General features: G+C 43.9%; 1 protein-coding gene across 2 annotated transcripts in view; it reads right to left on the bottom strand.

The window, feature by feature from the left end:
• IQCA1 (IQ motif containing with AAA domain 1) overlaps positions 1–26,847 on the bottom strand; it is a 160,070-nt gene that overhangs the window by 116,223 nt on the left and 17,000 nt on the right. For both annotated transcript variants that reach the window (XM_072121456.1, XM_072121455.1), the window contains exons 3-5: positions 21,698–21,817; positions 5,100–5,291; positions 3,748–3,819 (exon numbers count right to left, since the gene is read on the bottom strand). In XM_072121456.1, the coding sequence (XP_071977557.1) occupies positions 3,748–3,819; positions 5,100–5,291; positions 21,698–21,817 (384 nt within the window). The remainder of the gene's footprint in view (positions 1–3,747; positions 3,820–5,099; positions 5,292–21,697; positions 21,818–26,847) is intronic.

Here is a 26,847-nt window from a genome sequence, read left to right as displayed (position 1 = left end):
GCCCCCACGCAAACACAGGCATAAATATTTATGCAAAGTGTCCATAACAGCTAATTTGTCAGGCAGATTGTGCCGATATAAATAGAATGGCTTCAGATTGGCTGCACAACTGCAAAGAAGCTCCCCGCGTGTGTACAAAGCCATTACACACCATAGTGCTGAGACTCTGTCATTTTACACTGTAAAGACTATGTATCACGCTATATTAATGCCACACAGTGAGTGCCTTTCTATTACATCCCGAGATGCTGCATTAAGTGCAAGACATTAGTTTTCGGCATATGCTCATCATTTTTTCTTTTCGGTTTATGTCACACATATCAGACAGTGAAAAATGATATTGAATGACTCAAGAGATACTAAAAAACCTATTAATAATGAGTGTGTGTGCCAAAAACAGCTCATTACAGCAACCCCTGCTGCCTAACATCACCACTCCTAGAACCACATTTAAAGTGAAGCCATTTTCAGGATGTCCCAGAAATGCTAAGCTAGAGGGCACAATTGCACTATATATACCAAATATTTTTTGTATAGTGTATGTAAATGTACACTACTTATTTTACACCCATGCTATGATGTTTACTCTTACTTTGATGGAGTTTTCTGCTACAAATACTTGGTATGTTGCACTTCCTCCTCCCCTCTCACAGCATCCACTTTCAGGGAAATCAATAGAGAGGGAAACCTCATTGGACAGGTATCTCGCTCAACAGCCCTACACATATACATAATCAGCCTATGAGCCTAAGGTTATGTGCACACGGCTGTTTATAGTGTCTGTTAGACATCTGCACAAACTAGGGCCAGCCATGGCCGCCATTGACTTTTATAATGCATAGTCAGTGTGGTGAGCATGCCGTGTATCACTGCACCATAACTGAGTGTGGCCGCTCACCTCCTATAGAGATGTGAGGGACGAGCAGTGCTCCCCAGCCACAAACTTCCCAATGTTTGTGGCCTGATTTAAGCAAACAGTTATGTGCGATTAACTTAAGGCAAATCCTTCTGAGAACAATGGCAACATGTACTTGAAATCCAACTGTCTGACATATCTATATAATATCTATCATTGCATCAATTTAGGATCCATATATATCTAATGTGTCTTAATGTAATGTAATGTTTTCTCTGCTGAATTTTTACTTACTAGCAAGATGGACAGAAGCTCCGTGAAGCTTCAAATTACATAGAAGTCTTTTTGCAGAGGGAATAGAATGGAATAGAATAAAACTTTACTAATCCTATTGGGAAATTGTTTTGTGCATCATTACTCCAGGCAAGGCATGAACAGTGTTTCACAAAATAAACAACACAAATAAGATTACAATTACTACCTTAATTTTTGGGGGGAGAGGGGAGGGTGTGACTACTTTCTTCGCTTTCGCCAACCGTATGGTAAAATTGTTCTATTGCCTTCGGGATGAAGGAATTGTGGAACCTTGTGGTACAGCAACATACCTGGCGCTAATCACATAGCGGCAACTCAGTGCATTTAGGCATGTAGACATGGTCAAGACAATCTCCTGCAGTTCAAAGCGAGCATCAGTATGGGGAAGAAAGGTGATTTGATGCCTTTGAACGTGGCATGGTTGTTGGTGCCAGAAGGGCTGGTCTGAGTATTTCAGAAACTGCTGATCTACTGGGATTTTCACGCACAACCATCTCTAGGGTTTACAGAGAATGGTCCGAAAAAGAAAAAACATCCAGTGAGCGGCAGTTCTGTGGGCGGAAATACCTTGTTGATGCCAGAGGTCAGAGGAGAATGGGCAGACTGGTTCGAGCTGATAGAAAGGTAACAGTGACTCAAATCGCCACCCGTTACAACCAAGGTAGGCAGAAGAGCATCTCTGAATGCACAGTACGTCGAACTTTGAGGCAGATGGGCTACAGCAGCAGAAGACCACACCGGGTGCCACTCCTTTCAGCTAAGAACAGGAAACTGAGGCTACAATTTGCACAAGCTCATCGAAATTGGACAGTAGAAGATTGGAAAAACGTTGCCTGGTCTGATGAGTCTCGATTTCTGCTGCGACATTCGGATGGTAGGGTCAGAATTTGGCGTCAACAACATGAAAGCATGGATCCATCCTGCCTTGTATCAACGGTTCAGGCTGATGGTGGTGGTGTCATGGTGTGGGGAATATTTTCTTGGCACTCTTTGGGCCCCTTGGTACCAATTGAGCATCGTTGCAACGCCACAGCCTACCTGAGTATTGTAGCTGACCAGGTCCATCTCTTTATGACCACAATGTACCCAACATCTGATGGCTACTTTCAGCAGGATAATGCGCCATGTCATAAAGCTGGAATCCTCTTAGACTGGTTTCTTGAACATGACAATGAGTTCATTGTACTCAAATGGCCTCCACAGTCACCAAATCTCCATCTTTGGAATGCAACTGATGCAAATCTGGGGCAACTGTGTGATGCCATCATGTCAATATGGACCAAAATCTCTAAAGAAATGCTTCCAGCACCTTGTTGAATCTATGCCACGAAGAATTGAGGCAGTTCTGAAGGCAAAAGGGTGTCCAACCTGTTACTAGCATGGTGTACCTAATAAAGTGGCCGGTGAGTGTATGTAGCTCTGTTGCTGTAGTAGTGTGTTGTGTAGTCAGTAGGTGCCGTTTTTCACAATGGCGTCGAATTTCCTAAGGCATCTGGTTTGCCAGACTTCCTCTAGCGGATGCAGCGTCTCCCCAATAGTGCTCTGGGCTCTTTGGATAACCTTATTGAGCAGGTACTTTTCTCTACTGTCTTTCTCTAAGCCTTCTCCCCAACAGACAACTGCATAGAACAATATGCTTGCCATCTAGGGTGGAGATTTGGAATCACCTCAGCTTCCTCAACAAGTGAAGTGACAGCTGCCAGATCCCTAGCCATTACCTCAATAATCACATAGGCCCCTATTTATCAAAGTTAGTGCAGTGTGTACTATGTGCAGTTCGCCTGTAAACTATGCAGAGTGCGGCAGACGCACGGTCTTCATGACTGTACTGCACTGCTCAGGAAGTGTGCACCATTTTTTGGAGCACTTTGTTCATGCTGCAGAATTGTGGAACATATAAGTAATAAATGTGGCGCTAATTTTGACTAAGCACTAAGAGCCCTTTAAGTGCAGATTTTTTTCTGACACAAAACTGGCTCTTTATAAATACATGTGCAAGCAATTTGCACTTTCTTTTCAGTGCAAAGTCAGACAGAAAACTGGCCAATGTCCAAAATACAGTGGTTTAATACCTGTCAAACTGATTAATACAAAATTTGGTTGGTATACTTTAAAGGGGGGTTACATTGTTTTGTGAAATAAAAACCCGGTGGTGTCTGGACAGGGGCTACATCCCCTTCAGAAAAAGGTACTTACCCTGCTTCGGCTCCTAATTGGACTAAATGGTCCAGAAGGGATCACAAACATTTAGAAATTTCTGCTCTTGAAAAAAGTATCTACTTATTACTTTATTAAATATGGGTCCTATATTATACAATGTGCAAGTGATAAGATACAATGAGCTGGATGGTTCCTCATAGGTGTCTAACTAGTGGATAGAAGCCACAATGTTACAGTATGTTAAATGTTGCTACAGTTTCACATTACTGTTTCATGGAGACCCAGAGGCTTCTTCTTGCCAAAACAAAACCCACAAGGTAGTGAAGTTATAAGATTTGTATGGTGATAGGATTTCGGTTTTGTGTGATAAACATATTACTGTTGCCCGGGAGAAGTGTGTCCTCTGGAAAACCTACCATGCCCAGGAAGATCATTTCCTCTTCTCTTTGCTGCTTGGTTTTCTTCCTTTGACTATAACCTCGCCAAACCTACGGTGTGAACGGAAAATCAGTAAGGACACGGCAGGAATGGAAACAGCTTCCTGAGCTGCAGAGCAATTGGGGAAATATAAAAGCGCACAGGAAGGGAGTGTGGAGTGGAATGGGCAGTAAATAAACTGGGGATTGGCTTCACGCTAGGGGTCTGTGAACCTTTCACATCACTTACCTTACAGAAAGTCGGAATATTCCACATGTAAACAGTATTACTGCCGTGGGAAATGGAAATACAGTCAGACTTTTTCCTTACATAACCCTACTTTCATTCCATTTAATATTTTTGTGCTGGATTATAAATAGTGCTTTTAATCTATGACCTTTAAAGTGACAATATGGGGGTCATTTACTAAGGGCCCGATTCGCGTTTTCCCGACGTGTTACCCGAATATTTCCGATTTGCGCCGCTTGTACATGAATTGCCCCGGGTTTTTGGCGCACGCGATCGGATTGTGGCGCATCGGGGCCGGCATGCGCGCGACAGAAATCGGGGGGGCGTGGCCAAACGAAAACCCGACGTATTCGGAAAAACCGCCGCATTTAAAAACCGAAAATGTGTCGCTTGGGGAGCGCTCACCTTCACCTTCTATGGGATGGTGCATTCCGGGGCGTTAAGATTATTTTCGGCGCTGCAGCGCCACCTGGTGGACGGCGGAGGAACTACCATCTTAAATCCCAGCCGGACCCGAATCCTGTGCAGAGAACGCGCCGCTGGATCGCGAATGGGCCGGGTAAGTAAATGTGCCCCTATGTGTAGCAGTGCTGTGAAAAGCACCCACAGACATACCTACCGTCGTATTGGGACTGCATTATATAAGATTATTAGGTGCTAACTGGTTCTGAGGTTTTACTGCTTTTTATTTTAGTTTGAGAGTCTTATTTGCAAAGCAACGATCCCTGGGAGAAAGGCAAATTCATTTACCCCCAGTAAGTAAAAAAATTATCTCTCAAACGTAACCTAAAAGAAGTGACACCCTATAAGTCCAGATCCAGCCCCTCAGAGTGTTTCATGCCAATAATGCTATAGGTTAAAAAATCCTCTTCAATGGGCCTTGTAAAGATTTAGCCAAATCAATGTTTTATCCATAGCTCTCTTTATTTTTTGTAAAAATCTTTGATTGCTTTGCCAAATATTTTTAGTCCTGCAGCTAGGCCTGTGAAATGGTTGGATATTGACTTATGGGGTAGCTACTTTCCTTAGATGCCTAGGATGAGAACTATTAGTCTAGTTAAAGGTAAGGTATTGACTGGGCAAATGGATAGAGATTTTATACCGTTTGTATCCGCTGTGCAGCCAGGTGTGGATCTAAGACCTTTTCTCCCTGGAGTTTTGCCATCCTTTCTCTCTTCTCTTCTAGATGGATCTCCCTCATAAATTTGGCTCTCAGTCGCCCCTGTCGAGCCCTCTCCGATACCTGGATCACGCGGACTGCTTCATCTATGGACATTGGCTTCAGTGGCTTTACCTGGTACATAAAATATGAAATTAGTTATGCTCATAATAGAATTGGGTACTTTAGTAGATCAAAATCTGTTAGTTCATGTACTTGAAAGGGAAGCCAAACATGGCAAATTACCATTTTAGTGCACCATGGGTGTGGCCTCACAGTCTCACAGGTCCACCCAAGATGCACCTAAATGCTAATATTTGGCAAGAAGGAATTATTAAATAAAGGAATTATTAATATGCAAATAAATATTAATAGTAGTCTACATCCAGGCCATAGATTTTCTCAAGAAGGGCATGAGTATGACGAAGGACACATCACAAACAGTAGTTCAGGTATAAGGTGGTACTTAGGTCCATACATACATTATATTTATTTATTATTTCATTACATGTGTGGACCTGAGTACCGTCTCCTGGTGTCGTTCCCGTCCTATTCACTGCTATTTGAAATATTGAAAAAAGGGGTGCTTCCCACAGATGTTGGACCACAGTGCAGCCTATACCGGGATTAATTTAATGCCCTACCCTAGGAGCATCAAAGGTAAATCTGCACCCAAGCTGCAGGTACTGTCACCAAAACAGAACATACATGCCTACCTTAAAGGGGTGCTGGCTCACTTTTATATTTCCTCTACTAGACTTCTTGTACAAAACCACATGTTGACTTTGCATGTGATAAGGAAACTTTCCCTTTAATTATGTCTAAGTTTGTTTGTAACTAAGGGTTGCTTGTAAGTCGGGTGTTCTTAAGTTGGGGACCGCCTGTATTATCATTTTGCATAGTATAAATATGTGTGAATAATAAGAAACAACTAGATTTCAATAACCCTATTAAAAAGTTTAAGCAAAAAGACATCTAAATCCTCAGCAAAATATTTATGGTAAGAGGCTACAAAAATGTATAACAACAGAAATGGAAAGGGAAATAATAAAATGTGTTTCTGACGTGTGGGAGATCCGAAGAGACTAATATATTTTATATTAGTTTTATAAAAGTGGACAATAAAACACATCTTTCTGGGTATAACCCTTTTACAATTTCTAGGTCCACATGGTCAGATAACTTCTTATACTAAGTATATGTGATCCATATGTGTTTCCTCAAGGTATTTTACCCCTCTAGTGGAAAAAAATATTATTTTTTGTTATGGATGCGTGATCATAGCCTGAGCCTCTCCTTTGCTCTTTTTAATGGAGCAGCTTTTACCCCACTAAACCAAAAGCCCCTCAGGTAAGGTATTGATGTCCTTTCCCTCTTTTATATGAAATCTCCTCCAAAATCTTGTGAAAATGAGCTGAAAAGAGCTACTTTCATTGAATCCCTTTTATAGGATGGGAGGTGCATTATTTTAGCCCCTATCTTAGGCTTTATAGCATCTTGTACCATGGTTTTGGTGTGGTATTAAAGAGAAGAATCTCTTCTTTCAAACTGAATAAGGATTAGGGTTCTGTGATCTATATACCCAGAGATATAGACAGTTAAATACATAGGGGGAAATTTAACATGCCTTGTCCACTAGTCTGCAGTGAACTTCCCAGCCCGCCATATAAAACTTAAAAAATGGTTGATACTTTCGCTGCAATTGTCGCCAGGCCAGACCTGATCTAACTTGGTAGAGAACGTTTCTGTATGTACTTAGAACCCATGCACACGACTGAATGGGGGGCTGGTTATATGGCCACACAATATGCGACCGCATCACAGCATCCATAGGGGTCAATGGACCCGGTCACATTGCGTTGAACACATGGGGGCACATTTACTTACCCGTCCCTGTCGCGATCCCCGCTGTGCATTGTCTGACAATCATAGACTCCAGCGCGATTCACTAAGATCGTGCGCCCGATTTCCTGCATGTGCCGCTTCCCCACTCAGGACACAATTTAAATGTTAAATCCCGCTCTCAGTCCGAATCCATCAGATGGTCCAACGGCCCGCCCCCCGATTTGTCACTTGAAAGCCGCCGCATTTGCAACAAAATCCGATCACGTTCGCCACAACACCCTTTTATATGTGCCACAAATCGGTAATCGTCGGAATATTAAATGTTTGTGTGGTCTGCGGACCCTTAGTAAATGAGCCCCATGGTGTCACACTGTGAACAAGCCAGGCGGCTGTGCCACAACATATAGGACATGTTCTTTTTTTTTTTTGCTGATTTTACAGCGTGTCTGCTTGGCTTTTAATCGAGAGGGCTCACTGCTTCTCTCTCCTGGACCCAGTGTGGGGATTTGGCCCAGTAGAGACCGTGGTAGCGGGGTGCAGTTCAAGACAGGGACACCAGGGTACAGTCCAAACAGGTCTCGCCTGCGTTTATTGCAGCAAAATAAAACCAGCCTTTACATTCAGGTATTTGAATAAACAAAAGAAAACCTACCCGTCAGGGTGCTAACTATACAAATAGTCCACTAGCTCACACTAAACAAAGATCACGTGGCTGCTCCAGACACACAGGTCAGAGCTGTGTCCTCTCAGCCTCCTTCCACAGAGAGTCAACCCACTCAACTCTGCTGAGTCATTTTATCCAGGCTAATTAGGCTGTTCCCATCACCTGTGTCCAAGGTGCTGGACAAACCCACCTCAGCACTAAGGCCTTGCATAGAAGCAAAACCTTGGGGAAACATACCGCCCATCCACAGTTAACCCCTTCAGTGTCTCACATACCCTCCCCCTCGGTTTGACCCTGTGGGGACGAACACTTTTGGCCATCAGACAGTGGGTACGGGATAGGGCATCGGCATTCCCATGCAATTTTCCTGCTCGATGTTCCACCGTGAATTTAAAATTCTGGAGCATTAGGAACCACCTTGTGACCCTGGCGTTCCTCTCCTTGGCCTGACTCATCCAGGTGAGGGGAGAGTGATCGGTCACCAGTGTAAACTGCCGCCCTACCAAATAATACCTCAGGGATTCCAGAGCCCATTTGATCGCCAAGCACTCCCTCTCAACTATACTATAGTTCTTTTCAGGAGGTGTGAGCTTGCGGCTCAGGAATGTCACAGGATGTTCCTCACCCTCCACTACTTGGGACAGGACAGCCCCCAAGCCCACGTCAGAAGCGTCAGTCTGCACAATAAAGGTCTTGGTGAAGTTAGGGGTGATCAGTATCGGTCCCTCACACAAAACCGTCTGAAGTCGCTGAAACGCCCCCTCAGCCTCTTCACTCCACTTTACCATCACCGCCCTGCTACCCTTAGTCAGGTCAGTCAGAGGTGCCGCTATTGTCGCAAAATCGGGGATAAATCGGCGATAATAGCCCACTATGCCCAGAAAAGCCCTCACTTGCTTCTTGCTCAAAGGTCGTGGCCACTGCTGGATCGCCTCTACTTTATTTACTTGGGGTTTGATGACCCCTCGCCCAATACGGTACCCCAGGTAACGGGCCTCTTCCAGACCCAGTGCACACTTTTGGGGGTTCGCTGTCAGCCCTGCTGCCCTCAGGGAGTCTACCACTGCTTGTACTTTGGCTAGATGACTCTCCCAGTCGTTACTATAGACTATAATGTCATCTAAGTAGGCCGAGGCATAACTCCGGTGAGGTTTTAGCACGAGATCCATTAACCTCTGGAATGTGGCGGGAGCCCCATGTAGCCCAAAGGGGAGTACCACGTACTGAAAAAGCCCATCAGGGGTAACAAAAGCGGTCTTCTCTTTAGCCCTGTCAGTCAGGGGTACCTGCCAATACCCTTTCGTCAGGTCAAGGGTGGAGAAGAACCTAGCCTGTCCAAGTCGTTCTATCAACTCGTCAACCCTGGGCATGGGATAGGAATCAAATTTGGACACCTCGTTCAACTTCCTAAAATCATTGCAGAACCGTAGGGAACCATCAGGTTTGGGAATCAACACAATAGGACTCGACCAGTCACTTTTAGACTCCTCGATAACCCCCAGGTCTAACATCTGCCTGACTTCTTCGGATATGGCAAGCCGGCGCGCTTCAGGGACCCGGTAAGGTTTTTGGTGTACCCGGATGTGGGGTTCGGTTATGATGTCATGCTTGATGACTGAAGTACGTCCCGGTAACTTAGAGAACACATCCATATTTCGGAGCACAAACTCCTTCGCTTCCTGAATCTGGGCCCTGGAGAGGGACTCCGAGATCCGTACTTCAGGCACCTTGGCATTGGGTACACCTACCTCCGGTGTCCCCTTCTTGGAGACAGATGCCTTCTCTACTCCCATGGCCATCAGGGACTCTCTTTCCCTCCATGGCTTTAGGAGGTTCACGTGGTATATCTGTTCGGGTTTCCTCCTCCCCGGCTGAGATACCCTGTAGGTTACCTTCCCCACTCTCTCCATGACCTCATATGGTCCTTGCCATTTGGCCAAGAACTTGCTTTCCACGGTGGGCACCAGAACTAGCACTCTGTCGCCTGGGTTAAAGGTCCTGAGTCTGGCTGACCTATTGTAGACCCTAGACTGGGCCTCTTGTGCCCTTGTCATGTGCTCCTTTACAAGGGGCATTACCGCCGCTATGCGGTCCTGCATAAGGGTGACGTGTTCTATCACACTACGGTGGGGGGTCCTCTCCTGTTCCCAGGTCTCCTTGGCTACATCCAAAAGCCCACGTGGGGAACGGCCATATAACAGCTCAAAGGGTGAGAAACCCGTGGAGGACTGGGGAACTTCCCGTATGGCAAACATCAAATAGGGCAACAAACAATCCCAGTCCTTCCCATCTTTGCTGACCACCCTCTTAAGCATCCCCTTCAAGGTCTTATTAAACCTCTCGACCAGGCCATCTGTCTGAGGATGATACACAGAGGTGCGGAGCTGTTTTACCTGTAGTAACTTGCACATCTCCTTCATTACCCTAGACATGAATGGGGTACCCTGGTCAGTCAAGATTTCCTTGGGGAGGCCTGTGCGTGAGAACACCTGGAACAGCTCCCTAGCAATATTTTTGGAGGAGGTGTTCCTTAATGGAATCGCCTCGGGATACCGCGTAGCGTAGTCCAGGATAACTAGGATGTATTGGTGCCCCCTGGAGGATTTGACTATGGGGCCAACCAGATCCATTGCAATCCGTTCAAAGGGCACTTCTATGATTGGTAGCGGGACCAAAGGACTCCTGAAGTGGGAGACCGGGGCAGTAAGTTGACACTCAGGGCAGGAGCTACAATACCGGTTTACCTCCTCCCACACCCCGGGCCAGAAAAATCGCTGCAGGATCCTCTCTCGGGTCTTCTCAGCACCTAAGTGCCCTCCCAGCACATGTTTGTGTGCCAACTCTAGCACCAGCCTACGGTGAGATTGGGGTACTACAAGTTGCTCAACCTCCTCACCCCGTATCTGGTCGACCCTGTACAACAGTTCCCCAATAATCACCATTCGGGGGTATATTTTATCAGCCCCTGGTATTTGGAGTACCCCATTTACCACCTTAACATTCTCCCGTGCTTTAACCAAGGTAGGGTCCTGTAGCTGTGCAGCCCCAAAATTTTCACGGGAAATCTCAAGGTCCAGCATGTCGGCCATCTCCTCGTGGCCCTCGACCTCACCAGCTAGGACCTCTAGGGGAGAGAATTCATCACATGGGGTCACCCCTACTGCTGGTGTGGGTACATCGGCCTCAAAGGGTTCAGGGGCCAAGGCCGGACATACCTGATGTCCATTATCTGCAACAGCACCTGAGGTGGGTCTTCGTCTCCAGAGGTCCCAAAACACCGGTAAGTCTCTGCCGATAATAGCCTCATGAAAAAGGGTCCCCACCACCCCCACTTCATGGGTAACAGTACCACAAGGGGTATGTAGGTTGATGACAGCAGTGGGATATTCGCGAGTGTCCCCATGTATACACAACACTCCCACTCTCCGCCCACTGTATAGTCCAGGATCAACCAAAGTTCCCCGCACCAGGGTGACCAGACTCCCTGAGTCTAGCAAGGCTTCCACTGTGTGACCACCGATTGTGACCATGCATACTTGGGGTTCTGCATCCGTGACCGACTCAGCCGCCAGAACTGGCCGGGCAAACAATGACACTCGCCGGGTCTGGTTGCAGTCCATTGGCTCCACTGACAGTGGACAGTTGGCAGCAATATGGCCCATTTCATGGCACCGCCAGCACTGGATACGGCCATGACCTCTGTCACGAGCCTCACTGGGTTTCTGGGTATCCACGCCCCCCAATGAACCCCCTCCCAACCTGACATGTCTCCCCTTTTCCGCAGTAGCAATCTTACCAGCTGGTTTGGTGACCCTGTCACTGGCACTGCTTTGTGTGGGAGAGGTAAGTAGAAGGTCCTCCGTAGCCCGATACCTCTCTACAAGGGACACAAGCTCCTCAGCTTTTGTGGGACCGGCCTGTCCAACCCACCGCTGGAGCCGAGAGGGCAGAGAACGGGTGAACTTGTCGAGGACCACTCTCTCTACCATCTGTGCTGGGGTGCAGTCCTCTGGTTGTAGCCACTTCCGGACAAGATGGATCAGGTCATGCATTTGGGAGCGTGGGGGTAATTTTTCCAAGTAAGCCCACTGGTGGACCCGGCTGGAGCGAACTTGAACGGTGACCCCAAGACGAGCCAGAATCTCCGCCTTTAGCTGGGGGTACTTACGGGCCTCCGTTTCATTCAGGTCGTAGTAAGCCTTCTGCGACTCGCCGGTCAGGAACGGTGCCAGGACATCTGCCCACTGTTCAGCCGGTAACTCCTCTCGCTCAGCTACTCGCTCGAACACAGTGAGATACGCCTCCACGTCGTCGGTCGTCGCCATCTTCTGTAAAGCCTTTTGTACTGCAGCCCGTGCGGAATGCTGGACAACCGGGTACCCTTGCAAACCAGTATGGGACCCCTCAGTAGTCGTCGCTTGCGGTGCTGCCATCATGCCAGAAAACTTCTCCATCATCAGCTGGAACATGGCTCGGGATTCTTCCTGCTGCTGGCGGGACCTCTCCTCCTGCAGCTGGAACATGGCTTGCTGCTGACGGGACCTCTCCTCCTGCTGCTGGAGCATGGCTTGCTGCAGCTGCCGATTAGCCTGGGACTCTTCCTGCTGCTGCTGCCGATTAGCTCTGGCCTCCTCTTGCAGGTATTTAATAAAGTCCTCCATCTTGGCTGTATCCTGCAATTTGCCTGCTGCTTTCACCCAGGCCATGCAATGTTGCAGGATGTATCAAGCCTTTCAGGTGTATGTCTTTTTGAACTGTCCGCAATCCGAAGCACCATATGTGGGGATTTGGCCCAGTAGAGACCGTGGTAGCGGGGTGCTGGGATGCAGTTCAAGACAGGGACACCAGGGTACAGTCCAAACAGGTCTCGCCTGCGTTTATTGCAGCAAAATAAAACCAGCCTTTACATTCAGGTATTTGAATAAACAAAAGAAAACCTACCCGTCAGGGTGCTAACTATACAAATAGTCCACTAGCTCACACTAAACAAAGATCAAGTGGCTGCTCCAGACACACAGGTCAGAGCTGTGTCCTCTCAGCCTCCTTCCACAGAGAGACAACCCACTCAACTCTGCTGAGTCATTTTATCCAGGCTAATTAGGCTGTTCCCATCACCTGTGTCCAAGGTGCTGGACAAACCCACCTCAGCACTAAGGCCTTGCATAGAAGCAAAACCTTGGGGAAACATACCGCCCATCCACAGTTAACCCCTTCAGTGTCTCACACCAGCTATACAGAATCTGGCCCGGTCAAGCATATACATTTGTGTGCAGAGGCCTTTGTATATTGGTCTCTTAGTATATACCGTATATACTATAGTATGAGCCAACCGGATAAGATTTGGCATAAAAGAAGAAATGCTAAAGGATCCCTTTAACCAAAACTGGGGATGTGTCTCATGGCCATAGGCAGCATTAGACTGGAAGTGAATAAAGTTTAAGGGAAAGTTTTCTAGACTTGGTGTAAGAAGAGGAAGTAGATACGTTTTTACATAATCTATTGGCAGTAGTGGAGGGAAAATGGTGTTTTCTATGGTGGTTTTATCTTTTATTGTATTCTTGCCTGGGATTTAAAGGCGATAACTGCTGCAAAGAACCCCATTACAGATTAATCCATTGGGGTCATTTATCTTTATTTTTCTTCCAGTTTTTCTCTGTCTTTTTTGAGACTTTTTTTTGGCGCATTGCAATTTTTGCTACTTTTTGGGGACATTTTGAAATGTCCGTCGGACATTTGTTTTTCCTCAGTAAGACACATTTATCTTCTATTCCAGATGTGCTAAATGTCGCAATATGACATTTATCATTTAAAATATTCTAGAATTTGTGGCAGTTTTGGTGCAAAAAAACTACAGACAGAACCATACTTAAAGGGGTTGTCCGAGTTTTGAAAAAAAAACTATATGTGGCCGGGAGCGGGCTGCCTAAAACAATAAAGATGTACTTACCTTCCGGTGCCCTCCGGTATCCAGCGCTGCTGTTGCTCCGGTCCGGGCGCCATGTAAACAAACATGGCCGCCGGAGCAGCGCTGCATTCAGCTTCCGGCCGGACCCGACAACCTTCCGGCCCCCATACACAATGCTGTGTATAGGGACGGATAGGCGTACCCGGCCACGGCTGGCCGGAAGCTAAATGCAGCGCTGCTCCGGCGGCCATGTTTGTTTACATGGCGCCCGGACCGGAGCAACAGCAGCGCTGGATACCGGAGGGCACCGGAAGGTAAGTACAGCTTTATTGTTTTAGGCAGCCCGCTCCCGGCCACATATTGTTTTTTTTTCAAAACTCGGACAACCCCTTTAAGGAAAACTTAGAAAATGGAAAGAAATCACTTGAGACATTTGTGCGACATTTTTGAGATAAGATAAATAAGATAAAAGAAAAATGACCCTCATTGGAGCTCATTGATTTTCGTTTTGCGCCGAATTGCCCAGGGATTTTGGCGCACGCGATCGGATTTTGGCGCATCTGCGCCGGCTTGCACGTGATAAAAATGGGGGGTGTGGCCGTTGGACAACCCGACAGATTCGGACAAACCACGTAATTTAAAAAAGGATTTGTGTCAAGCACTCACATGCACCAGGAAGAAGAAGGTGAACTCCGCCGGACCTCAGCACGGAAGAGACGGATGCACGAACACGGGCACTCAAGCTTAGTGAATTGCGGCAGACCCGAATCCTCATCGGACAACGCACCATGGGATCGCGACAGGACCAGGTAAGTAAATGTGCCCCACTGTATCTGTCTTACACTAAGCCTAGTGGCCAAAAGGAAAACTGCAGCACTTTGATTAGGTAAAGACATAGGGGCACATTTACTAAGGGTCACGGATCGTACTTTCATCGGACCGTTCACGGTTTTCAGTATTTGCGCAGCTTTGACAGGTATTTAAAAGGGGTATGCCCTGGGATTGTGTAGCACGCAATCGGATTGTGGCGCAGCGGCGCTGGCTTTCATTCGACAGAAATCGGGGGGCGGGCCTTTGGACAATTCGAGTGATTCAGACTGAGTTTCAAATTGTGTCGCAAGACAATGCACTTACATACACCAGGATGAAGAAGGTGAACTATGTCGGACCTGATCGGGGAAGCGACACATGCAGGATATCGGGCGCACGATCTTAGTGAATCACGGCACAGTGCATTATCGTCGGACAATGCACTTTCGTGAACTCTGCGAGACCAGGTAAGTAGATATGCCCCATAGTGACATGGAAATCAAAAAAACCTGAAAAAACTAAAACATACATTTAAAACAAAAATTTTGTTTAAAAATATTTTTCTAATAATATTATTGTCTGGTGAAGCATTCCCTTTCAGTGTATGGTCATCTTAACAGCTGACAAGGATGCAATGAACTCACTGCTGCCTGCATTGTATCAGGATAGTCACACCCTATGATATATTTCTTTACATGTTTTTGGGGAATTGAAATAACGCAGTTTTATTAATCTTCCTGTTTTTATCTGCCATCCTTCTTATCCTCCCAAAATAAAAGAGCTTAACTATTTACACAAGCTGACACTAAATTATGTCGAGGAACTAAAAGATCATGGATCAACCTGATATTTCCTGCAATGTGCCAGGGGAGTTCTCTGTATGAGGTGTTCCTGAAAGAGGAGAGAGGATTGATGAGCGGCCTGCTGTATAGCCGGACAAATCTTCACATGGAGGATCCCTGACCTGGAGAGTAGTCTTCCATAACACCTCTTAACCCTTTCACTGCCTGAGAAATTACCAACAACTTGTAAAGTGATTAGATATGTAAAGTCCTCACCCCTCTTTTCCTGTAGTGATTAGGCGCAGGAAACAAGATAAATACATATACCGCGTCCTCCCTAAACGCCTTAATTAATTGGTCTCTGGAGTTTCGAGAAGCCAAATTTCTAAGACCAGTTTAAATAATGGTTAGTTTTTATGGAGGAAATCCGATCTGTAAACCTATACTCTACATTTTTTTTAATAATGATTTTACCACTGCTGAATGATACCTATAACTAGTATATGGGATATATCCGTATTGCATCATTTACTGCTGTAATGTTTGGGGAAAATGGAACATTTCTGTAAAACAATTTTAAAAAGTTTGTGTAAATTTCAGAGCAATGAATGTTGATCATCAAATTTATATTACCCCCCCCCATATACTGAGGGGACATGTGCAGAGGCTATCTATATACTGAGGGGACATGTGCAGGGGCTATCTATATACTGAGGAGGCATGTGCAGGGGCTATCTATATACTGATTGGGTATGTGCAGGGGCTATCTATATACTTAGTGGACACATGCAGGGTTTATCTATAAACTGAGTGTGCACATGCAGGTGCTATCTATATACTGAGTGGACACCTGCAGGGGCTATCTATATACTGATTGGGTATGTTCAGGGGCTATCTATATACTGAGTGGGCACATGCAGGAGCTATCTATATATTGAGTGAGCACTTGCAGTGGCTATCTATATATTGAGTGAGCACTTGCAGTGGCTATCTATATACTGAGTGGGCATGTGCAGTAGATTAGGGTCCTGTCTAGCTTGTCATGGCTCAAAAATGTTTTGGACAAAAAAACATTGGGCCAAATTTACTAAGGGTCCAAACACCGCATTTTCGTCGGGTTTCACGATTATTTTCTGTTTTGCCCTGAATTTCCCTGAGTTTTTGACACACGCGATCGGATTGTGTCGCATCGGGGGACATGGACGTCGGACAACCCGACTAATTTGGACAGGCCGCGGAATTTAAAAAGCAAATTGTGTCACAAGATTAGCACTCACATGCACCGAGAAGAAGAAGAAGGTGAACTCCAGCGGACCTGAGCGGGGAAGCGACAGATGCAGGAAATTGGACGCACGATCTTAGTGAATCCTCGTCGGACAGCGCACGGCGGTGATCGCGATGGGATGGGTAAGTAAATGTGCCCCATTGTGTATAATGTTATATATCTATGTGGGAATGGACACCATTGGGGGGAGGGGACACAAAAATCCTAGTGGCTGCCCTTTTGGTGGTAGATTTCCTTTAAGCTATGATTTCACACTGGAATTTGGCATGGATTTTTATTAAAGTTTGTCTCTAAAAAATCTGCGTTGAAAAACCAACAGTGGATAGATTTTTCCTCAATTGGCTAAGAGAGAAGTGTGCAACCTACATCCAATCACACATGCACAGTGCTCTCTATCCCCTCTCTGTGGTCATATCTGTGATCAGTACAAGGACAAAACAGGAAGGTACAGCCAGGGCTATGCTAGAGCCACGAGAAACTACTTGATTTCAGCTGTGCAGCATCAACACTTTCCTTGCTTCAAGGATATTAGAATTAAACATTTCTTAAAAGAAATCAAGCAGTTAAAAAACATAAAAATACCTACAAATACTCACCTCCGCTCCTTCATCTTGATCACAGCGTTGTCCGTCGCTAATCTTGACACTCCGGGACCACCTAGAAAAGGAGGCTATAATTAGCAGCACCGAGCACGGGGACAAGATGTCCAGCGCTCCGGGAGGAAATTATTCACTCCCCCGCACCTCCCTCTGCCAGCTTGTCCCCACTCTCCGAGCCGCTAATTATAACTTTCTTTTCTAGGTGATGGACAGAGCCATGATTAAGATGAAGAGGAGCGTGGTATTTGTAGGTTTTTATGTTTTATAATGATTTCCTTTAAGAACATCTGGGATCCACACATGGATCCTTTTACTTGGTCTCAAATTAAACTCTTTACTGCCTGAGATGTTGCTGGGTTGTAACAAAGTCCCTATGATTAAAGCAAAAATGTAACAGCAAAAATGAACAAAAAAGCATTCCATGTCATATAGAGGATAAGCCATGTAAAATTCTAACATGTCAAATCGATTGTTTTCAAATATCTGGCAACAGCTTATTCCCATATTCTCCGTTATCGGTAAAGAAGGATTTTTTTTTGCCCGAATGAATGCTCAACCAACAGATTTCTAAACTGTATGGGCAGTTTTAAGGTTTATGTTGATTCAGGGTTTGTTGATGCAGTCTCCAAAGAATTTGACTGATGACCCCCAGGTACTCTACATGCCGTTCTTTAGTAATGTTTTTAGAAGGGGTCAGTTTATAAGACTAAGTATTATGTACAGTGGTGGCCAGTGGAGGCCACTAGGGGAGAATGAAGGGTGGACCCTCATAATAATTTTATTCAATGGGCCCTGACCATGTATAGGTCTTTTAGTAATTATCATGACAGTGTGTGAACAGTAACTACTATGATACAGTTTTACTCAGTTCTTCTGGAGCAAGTCTTTCCAAAACGAGCCATAATCTCAATGAAGTAAAATACTGTGAGAGTTACGTCAGGTCATAACCTTCTGAAGTTTTCTGTGACCTCCCCATAAAGTTTAACATGTATTTTGGAGTACATCTCTGCCTGAAAACCACAACACCCTCCATATTCTATGTTCCCATTCTTAAGCCTTTCTTGTTTATATAGGAGCCTAATGATTTATAGGAAGGATTGCACATTTTATGACATCCCCATTTGTATGAGCTATTAACCATGGATATTTACAGATCATAGGGCGGAAGAGCAGATTCATTCTACCACATTTGTTTCTGCCGTGGTTTGTTCTGTGCTATTTGCTGTCATTGTTGGCGTTTCTCTAGATTTTGTTAATATAAACTGTGGTCTTTCATTCCAGATGATGGAAATGGATATGGAATCTCAGATATGTACTCAACTGCACCCATACCACATGGGATATTTATGATGCATTTAATAAATCCATAACCAGAGCTCACAACTCTAAATAATGTGGTTACAGTAGAGAGCGCCTTTGTTCTCCAAACTGACTACGAATAAATATATATTAGGAAATGGAAGAAGTTCTACACCTTTATTAGCTGTTAGCCATAAGCTTGCTTGTCAGCTATTCCTCTAAGGCTCCATGCACACGAACAACATATTGGGGCCATTGATACGGACGCACAATTAGCAGCTGCATTACGGCCTCTATAGATCTTTATGGCATCCGGCTACAGCCTGGATGTTGATATTCATGAATCCTGCTCTCGTAGCGATTAATCTCCCTTGAGTGCAAAACTATTGGGCAAATGAATTCTGAATACTCAATCTTTCTTTCCACCTGCATTAACTAAAGGGGGGGTCTAGATATTCCTATATAAATCAAATAATCAGCAAGTTCTGATACATAGTTGTGCACAACGGCAGTCTACAGTGAAGGGAATACACGTCAATCCATGTGGTTTACTTTACGTATGGTGCACAAGTAAGGGAACCACCCTTACCTATCACCATATGGGTGATTTGATAATATTCAGCTTTATTTTCCACCGTAGTTTGTGAAAAATCCAATATATATGAAACGTTTCAGTCTGACACAGACATTCTTCAGTTACTGTAATATACAAATATGATACATATTGGAATATAAATACATCAGTGGCTTTTCTAGAGAATTTCTACAGCAAAAGCATCCTGTGTGCCCATATATGGAATAGAACATACATGGACACACATGTTGTTTTTACTGTAGAAATTCCCTAGCTATGCCACTGATATATTTATATTCCAATATGTATTGTTACCGGTATTTGTATATTACAGTAAGGCTACATTCACACTACAGTATGGGGGACGTATATACGGCCGACGTATATGCGGCCGATATACGTCCCCCATACACTTCTATGGGTTCACGGCGCCCTACGGGAGCGGTATGGGGCAGCACACGTGCGACACCGCACCGCTCCGTAGCCCGGCAAAGGTAGGACATGTCCTATCTTTTCCCGTATTACGGCACCGCGGCCATATATCGCTATGCAGAGGGGCGGGGGTGAGCTGCGCTCACCTCCTCTCCCCGCGCTGCCGTGTGCCCGCCGTGCTACGGTGCGGCGGGCTCACGGCAGTGTGAATGTAGCCTAACTAAAGAAGTCTGTGTGTCCGACCGAAATGTTGTATGTATATTGGATCGATCACAAACTACGATAAAAATAAAGCTGAACTTTATCAAATCACCAATATTGAGTGGCAAGTTTCTACTTTGATCATTGGTCTACAGAAGAGACTAGAATGATGTAAACTGATTTATATTTGTCAAAGTGATCTGCTAGTTACTTAGATATGCGTTGCCTAATAATCTTTCATCAAAGCTCAAATTTTTTTTGGCAATATATTGTATTTCCACAGTGGGTCACTTTAATTTAATTTAACACATGCATAAAATGCCACGTATGTATCTGCAGTGTCCGGGAAATTTACTTTTAAGGTAAATTGATTTATAATGTAGAGAATTAGATGGCTAGGGATGTTTCTCATGATTTTCTGTAACACTTTGTACCTGTTAGCTCTGAATTGGGATCCCACGCACCCCTTTCACTCCTGCTTAATCCTGTCTTTAACTTTGAAGGATAGGTTAAACAGGCTGTGCCTGGAGGCTGGAGATAGCTGAATATAGCACAAGTTTATCTACATAAAAGATTGTCTTTGTCCTGGGTAAAATCAAACATAAAAACACCAATTATCACCATGAAGCTCCAGTTATAAATGTTTGGGAGGTTTAGTTCTCACCCTTAATAAGTGCTATGAAATGATTAATATAAAGTAATAATCTTAGGGGCATATTTACAGAGTTGGGCTGCATTCTAAAACTGTACAAAGATCTTTTAGGATACTTAATACTTAGTGCCAACCACCAGTTCCCATTACAGATGTTCAGTCATCATGTGCAACATCCCCCACCGGGGCCTAGCCTTTTATTGGTGGCCTGGGGCCAGCAGGGGCCCAGAATACCGGAGCGGCTGGCAAGTGTGGCCCTGGGCATGCTGTGGTCACGGTGCTTGGTATGGGGAGGAGGGCTGTCCTACAGCCTGGCAGGTCTCCAGCAGGTGGTGTGTGCAAGAAATATGGAGGGAGAGGCTGATGCAATGGTTTCTCCCTGGGGCAATCCCTGGGTGATGGATGGGGAAGCCTGTGGTAGTAAGCAGCCGTATCCAGGGATCAGACAGAGGCAATGTTGGGCAAATCAACTTACAGTTCTTTATAGCAGACAACAGACAGAAACGGTCAACAGCAGATTCTTGTGTGCAGGGGTTTTTATACTCCCTCTGGTCAGGTGGTAGCACCTCTCCAATCACACTTGAGCTTTCATATCAGACAGATCATTAGATAAATACATACACCAGTATCTACAGCTGCAATTACACTATATTCAGTTCTATAAACTTCTTATAGGGTTCATGACAGCGCTATTCGCAACTACCAGCCTGCCTATGCATTGTCAGGGGTGTTGCATATGTATGTCAAAATTACTGAAGTACGATGAGCAGCTTCAAAAGAAAACATGATTTTGTGCTTTAACCTTCTGTGCAAGAATCTATAGAATTTGTTTCATAGGAAACTTAAAGTGTCTTAAGTAATATATGAAAAAGATAAAGGGGTATTCTCATCTGGGCATTCAAATTTAATTGAATTAACTGGCCATATAGATAGATTTCTTCAAATCAATTTTTTTTTTAAAAGAAATTACCTGAGTTAGGATAATTTCCCATAAATGTGGCCATATGGTCTCTTAGAAACAGCACATGTGTGGTCACAGCTGCCAGTGTGTGGTGTTGATCATATCCAGGGACAGTTGTCTTGTTTCTAAGGGACAACATGGCAACTTTTATGGGAATTAATCTTCAGATAGGAATATGTTTTTAAATTACATGCAATTGAAAAAAATTACATATATTTTAGATGAATTAAATTAAATTTAAATGCTGAGATGGGAATACCCCTTTAAGGGTGGACATTCATGAAAACGTTAGAGCCCAATTTTCCTCTATTACTGTTTTTGCAAGTGGCCTCTGTAAAAGTAAACCCCTCCCATATCCAATCCAACAGGAAACGCTTTGAAATAAAACTTATATGTATTGTAAACCCGAATGGATGAGATTGGAGGTCCAGATGAGGACATGAGAGAAGATCATGCTGAAAATAAAATTTTGCTGTGAAATTCAATTGGGTGGTTCGAAGAGGTTACACTATACTCCCTGCTCTAAGCTTACCACTTCAGTGTCCTTGGCCCCATTACGCTCCAATATTTGAGATAGTATTCGTTGACGGTCCTTCAGAACTTTCATTTTTTCTTTGATGAAGTATTTTGGAATTGGAATTTCCAAACTTTCCTAAAAAATAAGGGATCAGAATTTGGTGTAAAAGAAGATAAGAAAGAAGTACTCAGTAGGTTATAAGATTAAGCATCATCACTGCTAGAAATTGCTAAAGGTTTCCTCCATGCAGGACTTCAACCAATGTGTTAAGGGCATTCAATAGAATCTATGAGGGTGAAGGGACACAAGAGGTATAAGAGCTTGTATAGTGGTCCAGCCATTCTTTATGAGGGAATGGAATAAAATAATTTAATAAATAAAAATGCTGCTGCTTAAAGCAGTCATTAGCTGCCATCGTACATACAGAGTCCAAGATTAATGGGACTGAATTGAAGCCTTGAGCTTGGCACCTGGATAACAGACAGGAGGAGGACACAGAATGGGTTAGTAAAAAGAAAGTTAAACTTACATGCAGTTAGGGAATCTGATAGACCTGCCTAAAAAGAGTGGTTTTAACCCCTTACTGACATGTGACATCACATACTACGTCACATGATGCTTTGGGGGTATGGTGAGGGCCTACTAGCTGAGCCCTCTCTATACAAGGTGGGCGTTTGCCTTATATTGCATTAACACGGGTGTTAACCCTTTAAATGCCTCCAGAAAAGCTGCCAGAGGCATTTAAATTCTGGCACAGCCATCTTGGATTGGTTCAACGCCCCCGACCCCTCCCCCGGTGAGTCTCGAGGTTGTCTGGTTTTAATCTTTTCATTACAATGTGCGATCCGCACTGTAATAAATGAGTAAATTCCCTATTTACTGCCATACTGTAGCATGGCAGTATATGGTAGGATGAATCAGACAGCCTAGGGTTAAAGTATCCTAGGGGGTCTGAAAAATAATAAAAAAAATAAAAATAAAAAAACCCTAAAAATTCTAATCATCCCCCTTTCCCTAGAAGTCATATGAATAAACAGTAAAAATCCTAAGCATGTTAGGTATCACGGCGTGACAAAATGTCCAAGCTATATAATTGTAATAACGGTTTTTGACGGCATTTAACCCCATAAAAGAAAATGTAGCCCAAAGTTGAAAATACCACTTTTTTTAAAATATAAAAAATTCTATAAAAAGTGTTCAAAAGGCCGTACAGCCCTAAAAATGGTAGCAATAATAACGTCATCAAAAGTCACAAAAAATTACACCACCCACAGCTCCATACACCGAATTACAAAAAAATTATTAGCGCCAGAAGATGACAAAATGAAAAAAAAAATTGCACAGGAGGTTTTAATTTTTGAAAATGTATGAAATTATAAAACCTTTACAAATTATCCCATGTCATTTGGGGTGCACAGTGGAAGTGGTAAAATCCAAGCCCACAGGAATACTGCACAAATGCTGTGTTTTTTTCACCATTTTTACTGCATTTGGAATTTTTTTCCTGCTTCCAAGTACATGGCATAGAATATTAAATACTGTCACTAAGATGTGCAATTGTCATGCAGAAAACAAGCCCTTAGACAGCTTACATGGAAATATAAAGTTATGGATTTTTGAAGGTTGGGAGTAAAAAATGGAAGGCAAAAATGAAAAACTGCCTCTGCGTTAAGTGGTTATGAGTCAGTTTGAAGCTTTGGAGGATGGGTATTAGTCTGACAAAATGGTGTCATTCTAGAGAATTAGTGCAGCTCGGGAGAAGTCCTGATGACATGACTTGGAGGTCTGAATTAAGGAAGAGAATAATCTAAGATCACTGGTAGATGGAAGAGCATGGGTTGGGCAACAGACTGAGATGAGAGAGGAGAGGAAGGGAGGTGCAGCACTGTGCAGAGCTTTGTGGATGAAGTGATTAATTTAAACTGTATTTGGAAGGAGATGGGCAAGGGACTGAAAGACGAGGTGCTGCGTTAAGAATGGATTGTGGGCGTGGTTGGGGCGTAGAGGGGTGCGGTGGCTGGTGGAGTGGGTGGGCATAGGTCATTCCTGCCTCGTGCCTGAGTACTTTCATTTGCAGGTTTTTATGCAGGCCACACCATCTGAAGGATAGTTCAAGAGGCATGTGTGTGTATCATATATCATTATCTCCTTGATGATTCAGACCTTCAGTGAAGAAGTTGTGGTAGGAAAATGAGCACAGTGGACAATTTTTAATGGGGTCCATTGATGTTATAGTTCATGGGTCATCAAGCTTTGGCACTCAAGCTCTACTACAGCTTCCATCATGTGCACTTGTTACATTGTTCTTAGGACAGTTGTAGACGGGAATGGAAAATTATGGAAATTGTAGTTATACAACAAGTGAAGTGCTGAAAAATGCTGACCTCAGGTGTAAGCATCCAGGAATTCTAGAAAACACGAGAAGTACAAGGGTGGCAAAAAAAGTAAGTGTACTCTTTAAGTTCCGGTTTTCTGTTTCCTGTGCTCAGGGGGTGTCATTTGAAATGTAGAGGAATAGACATCCTGTTGTCCAAGAAGGCCACTCATTGGTCAAAATGGGTCTCTCTAAAATTCCTGCTTGGCATGGACACCAAAGATCGAAAAAACATATCTAATAAACATTTTTAATATTGAGAAAATTTTGGGTATTACTGTAAATTACTTAAAACTTAAATAATTTTTAATACTTTTTAATTTTTTTCTAAAAATGTACACAATTATTTCCCCTTCCAATTCCCTATCCCAAATGATATTATTTTTAATTTTTAGGATAATTTCTATTGGAAGGAATCCATTTTCATAACCATGAAGTATTGTGAAAATATTGGGATGTAATATCGCATGATTCCGGCAGTGTACTTTTACGACTACTATGTATAGCTGCACCATACTGAACTAAAGCTGTTGAAAACATTAACACTGAGACACAGACATTATTGGCATTAGATTATAACAATTTTTCCAGCCCAGTCTGGAAAAATTTCAGCTTTCATTCATTTTATTATTCCTTTGTGTGTATCCAGGTACTTTTTAATTCCCTCACTTCACTATGTCTGTTTTACAAATGTAAATAAAAATGTATTAAAATCCAGATCCTCCACCCATCCCTATATATAATATGTGCAATTATATGGAGTACAATGATATTCTGTGCTAATCCTAATCAGAACCTGAAAATTCCTTCTTTGTTGACCTGAGGTAACCTATGACTCTCTATTCCAAGGACTACAAGTCTAATCATGTACATTAAAGGGGACCTGTCACATCTCATGACATGACAAAGGTAAACTGAAAGAAATAGAGAACAAACTGAAAGAAATAGAGAATTGTCCAGCTCCCAGGACAATAACAGTCCAAGGCGAGGGCTAAGAAGAAGCTTACTAGGCAAAGCCGGGAAGAAACTTACTACTGGAATAATGTGTGTTTGACACGTTATATGAATGGCAGGTATGGTGAGCTCCAAAAATGACTTTTTACAGTTTGGCCCTAGACATCCCCTTCTGATAGGTAGTCCAAAAACAATGGGTGTGGAGCAGCACCGTGAAATAGAAAAGGTAGGGTACAGGTCTTCTTAGAGGGGTACAGCAACGACCCTAAAATCCAGAATCCATCAGCGATGAAGCAGCACTCCAACAAATATAAAAGGAAAAATTTATTCCACCATAACAATGCAACGTTTCGTCTATTCAATCAAGACATTTTCATGCTTGCATGAAACGTCGCATTGTTATGGTGGAATACATTTTTCCTTTTTATATTTATTGGAGTGCTGCTTCATCGCTGATGGATTCCCTTCTGATAGGTGGTGGTGGGGGTCTGATACCTTGGTGGGGGATATCATTAATGGTGGGGGTCTCATACCTTGTTACCCTTCGAATCAACTGAAGCAGTCTCAGCAATCCAGTTAGCCCCCCCCAGTGACATGATGTGTATTGTTGTCACTTGTTATGTACATGTATATTTAATGGAGCTGAACTGAAATAAGTGAACCCGACATACAACGCTGTGCATTATAGACTATGCTTATCATAACACTGTGGCTCTACCAGTAGTGGATTATAATATAGGTGGTTTGAGTGGCTTCCGGGGACCCATGACCTCCTTAACCAATCACCAAGTTTGATATATATAAATATATAAAGAATAAAGAGAAGGAACTCTAGCCATGAAATCACAAACACACACACATATATATATATATATATATATATATATATATATATACACTCACCGGCCACTTTATTAGGTACACCTGTCCAACTGCTCGTTAACACTTAATTTCTAATCAGCCAATCACATGGCGGCAACTCAGTGCATTTAGGCATGTAGACATGGTCAAGACAATCTCCTGCAATTCAAACCGAGCATCAGTATGGGGAAGAAAGGTGATTTGAGTGCCTTTAATGTGGCATGGTTGTTGGTGCCAGAAGGGCTGGTCTGAGTATTTCAGAAACTGCTGATCTACTGGGATTTTCATGCACAACCATCTCTAGGGTTTACAGAGAATGGTCCGAAAAAGAAAAAACATCCAGCGAGCGGCAGTTCTGTGGGTGGAAATGCCTTGTTGATGCCAGAGGTCACAGGAGAATGGGCAGACTGGTTCAAGCTGATAGAAAGGCAACAGTGACTCAAATCACCACCCGTTACAACCAAGGTAGGCAGAAGAGCATCTCTGAACGCACAGTACGTCGAATTTTAAGGCATATGGGCTACAGCAGCAGAAGACCACACCAGGTGCCACTCCTTTCAGCTAAGAACAGGAAACTGAGGCTACAATTTGCACAAGCTCATCGAAATTGGACAGTAGAAGATTGGAAAAACGTTGCCTGGTCTGATGAGTCTCGATTTCTGCTGCGACATTCGGATGGTAGGGTCAGAATTTGGCGTCAACAACATGAAAGCATGGATCCATCCTGCCTTGTATCAACGGTTCAGGCTGGTGGTGGTGGTGTCATGGTGTGGGGAATATTTTCTTGGCACTCTTTGGGCCCCTTGGTACCAAATTGAGCATCGTTGCAACGCCACAGCCTACCTGAGTATTGTTGCTGACCATGTCCATCCCTTTATGACCACAATGTACCCAACATCTGAGGGCTACTTTCAGCAGGATAATGCGCCATGTCATAAAGCTGGAATCATCTCAGACTGGTTTCTTGAACATGACA

Source organism: Engystomops pustulosus, chromosome 8 (genome assembly GCF_040894005.1).
Source record: "Engystomops pustulosus chromosome 8, aEngPut4.maternal, whole genome shotgun sequence".
In the NCBI taxonomy this organism is placed as follows: Eukaryota; Metazoa; Chordata; class Amphibia; order Anura; family Leptodactylidae; genus Engystomops; species Engystomops pustulosus.
Note: the sequence above shows the minus strand (reverse complement) of the source record. Positions and strands in the feature narration are given on the sequence as shown.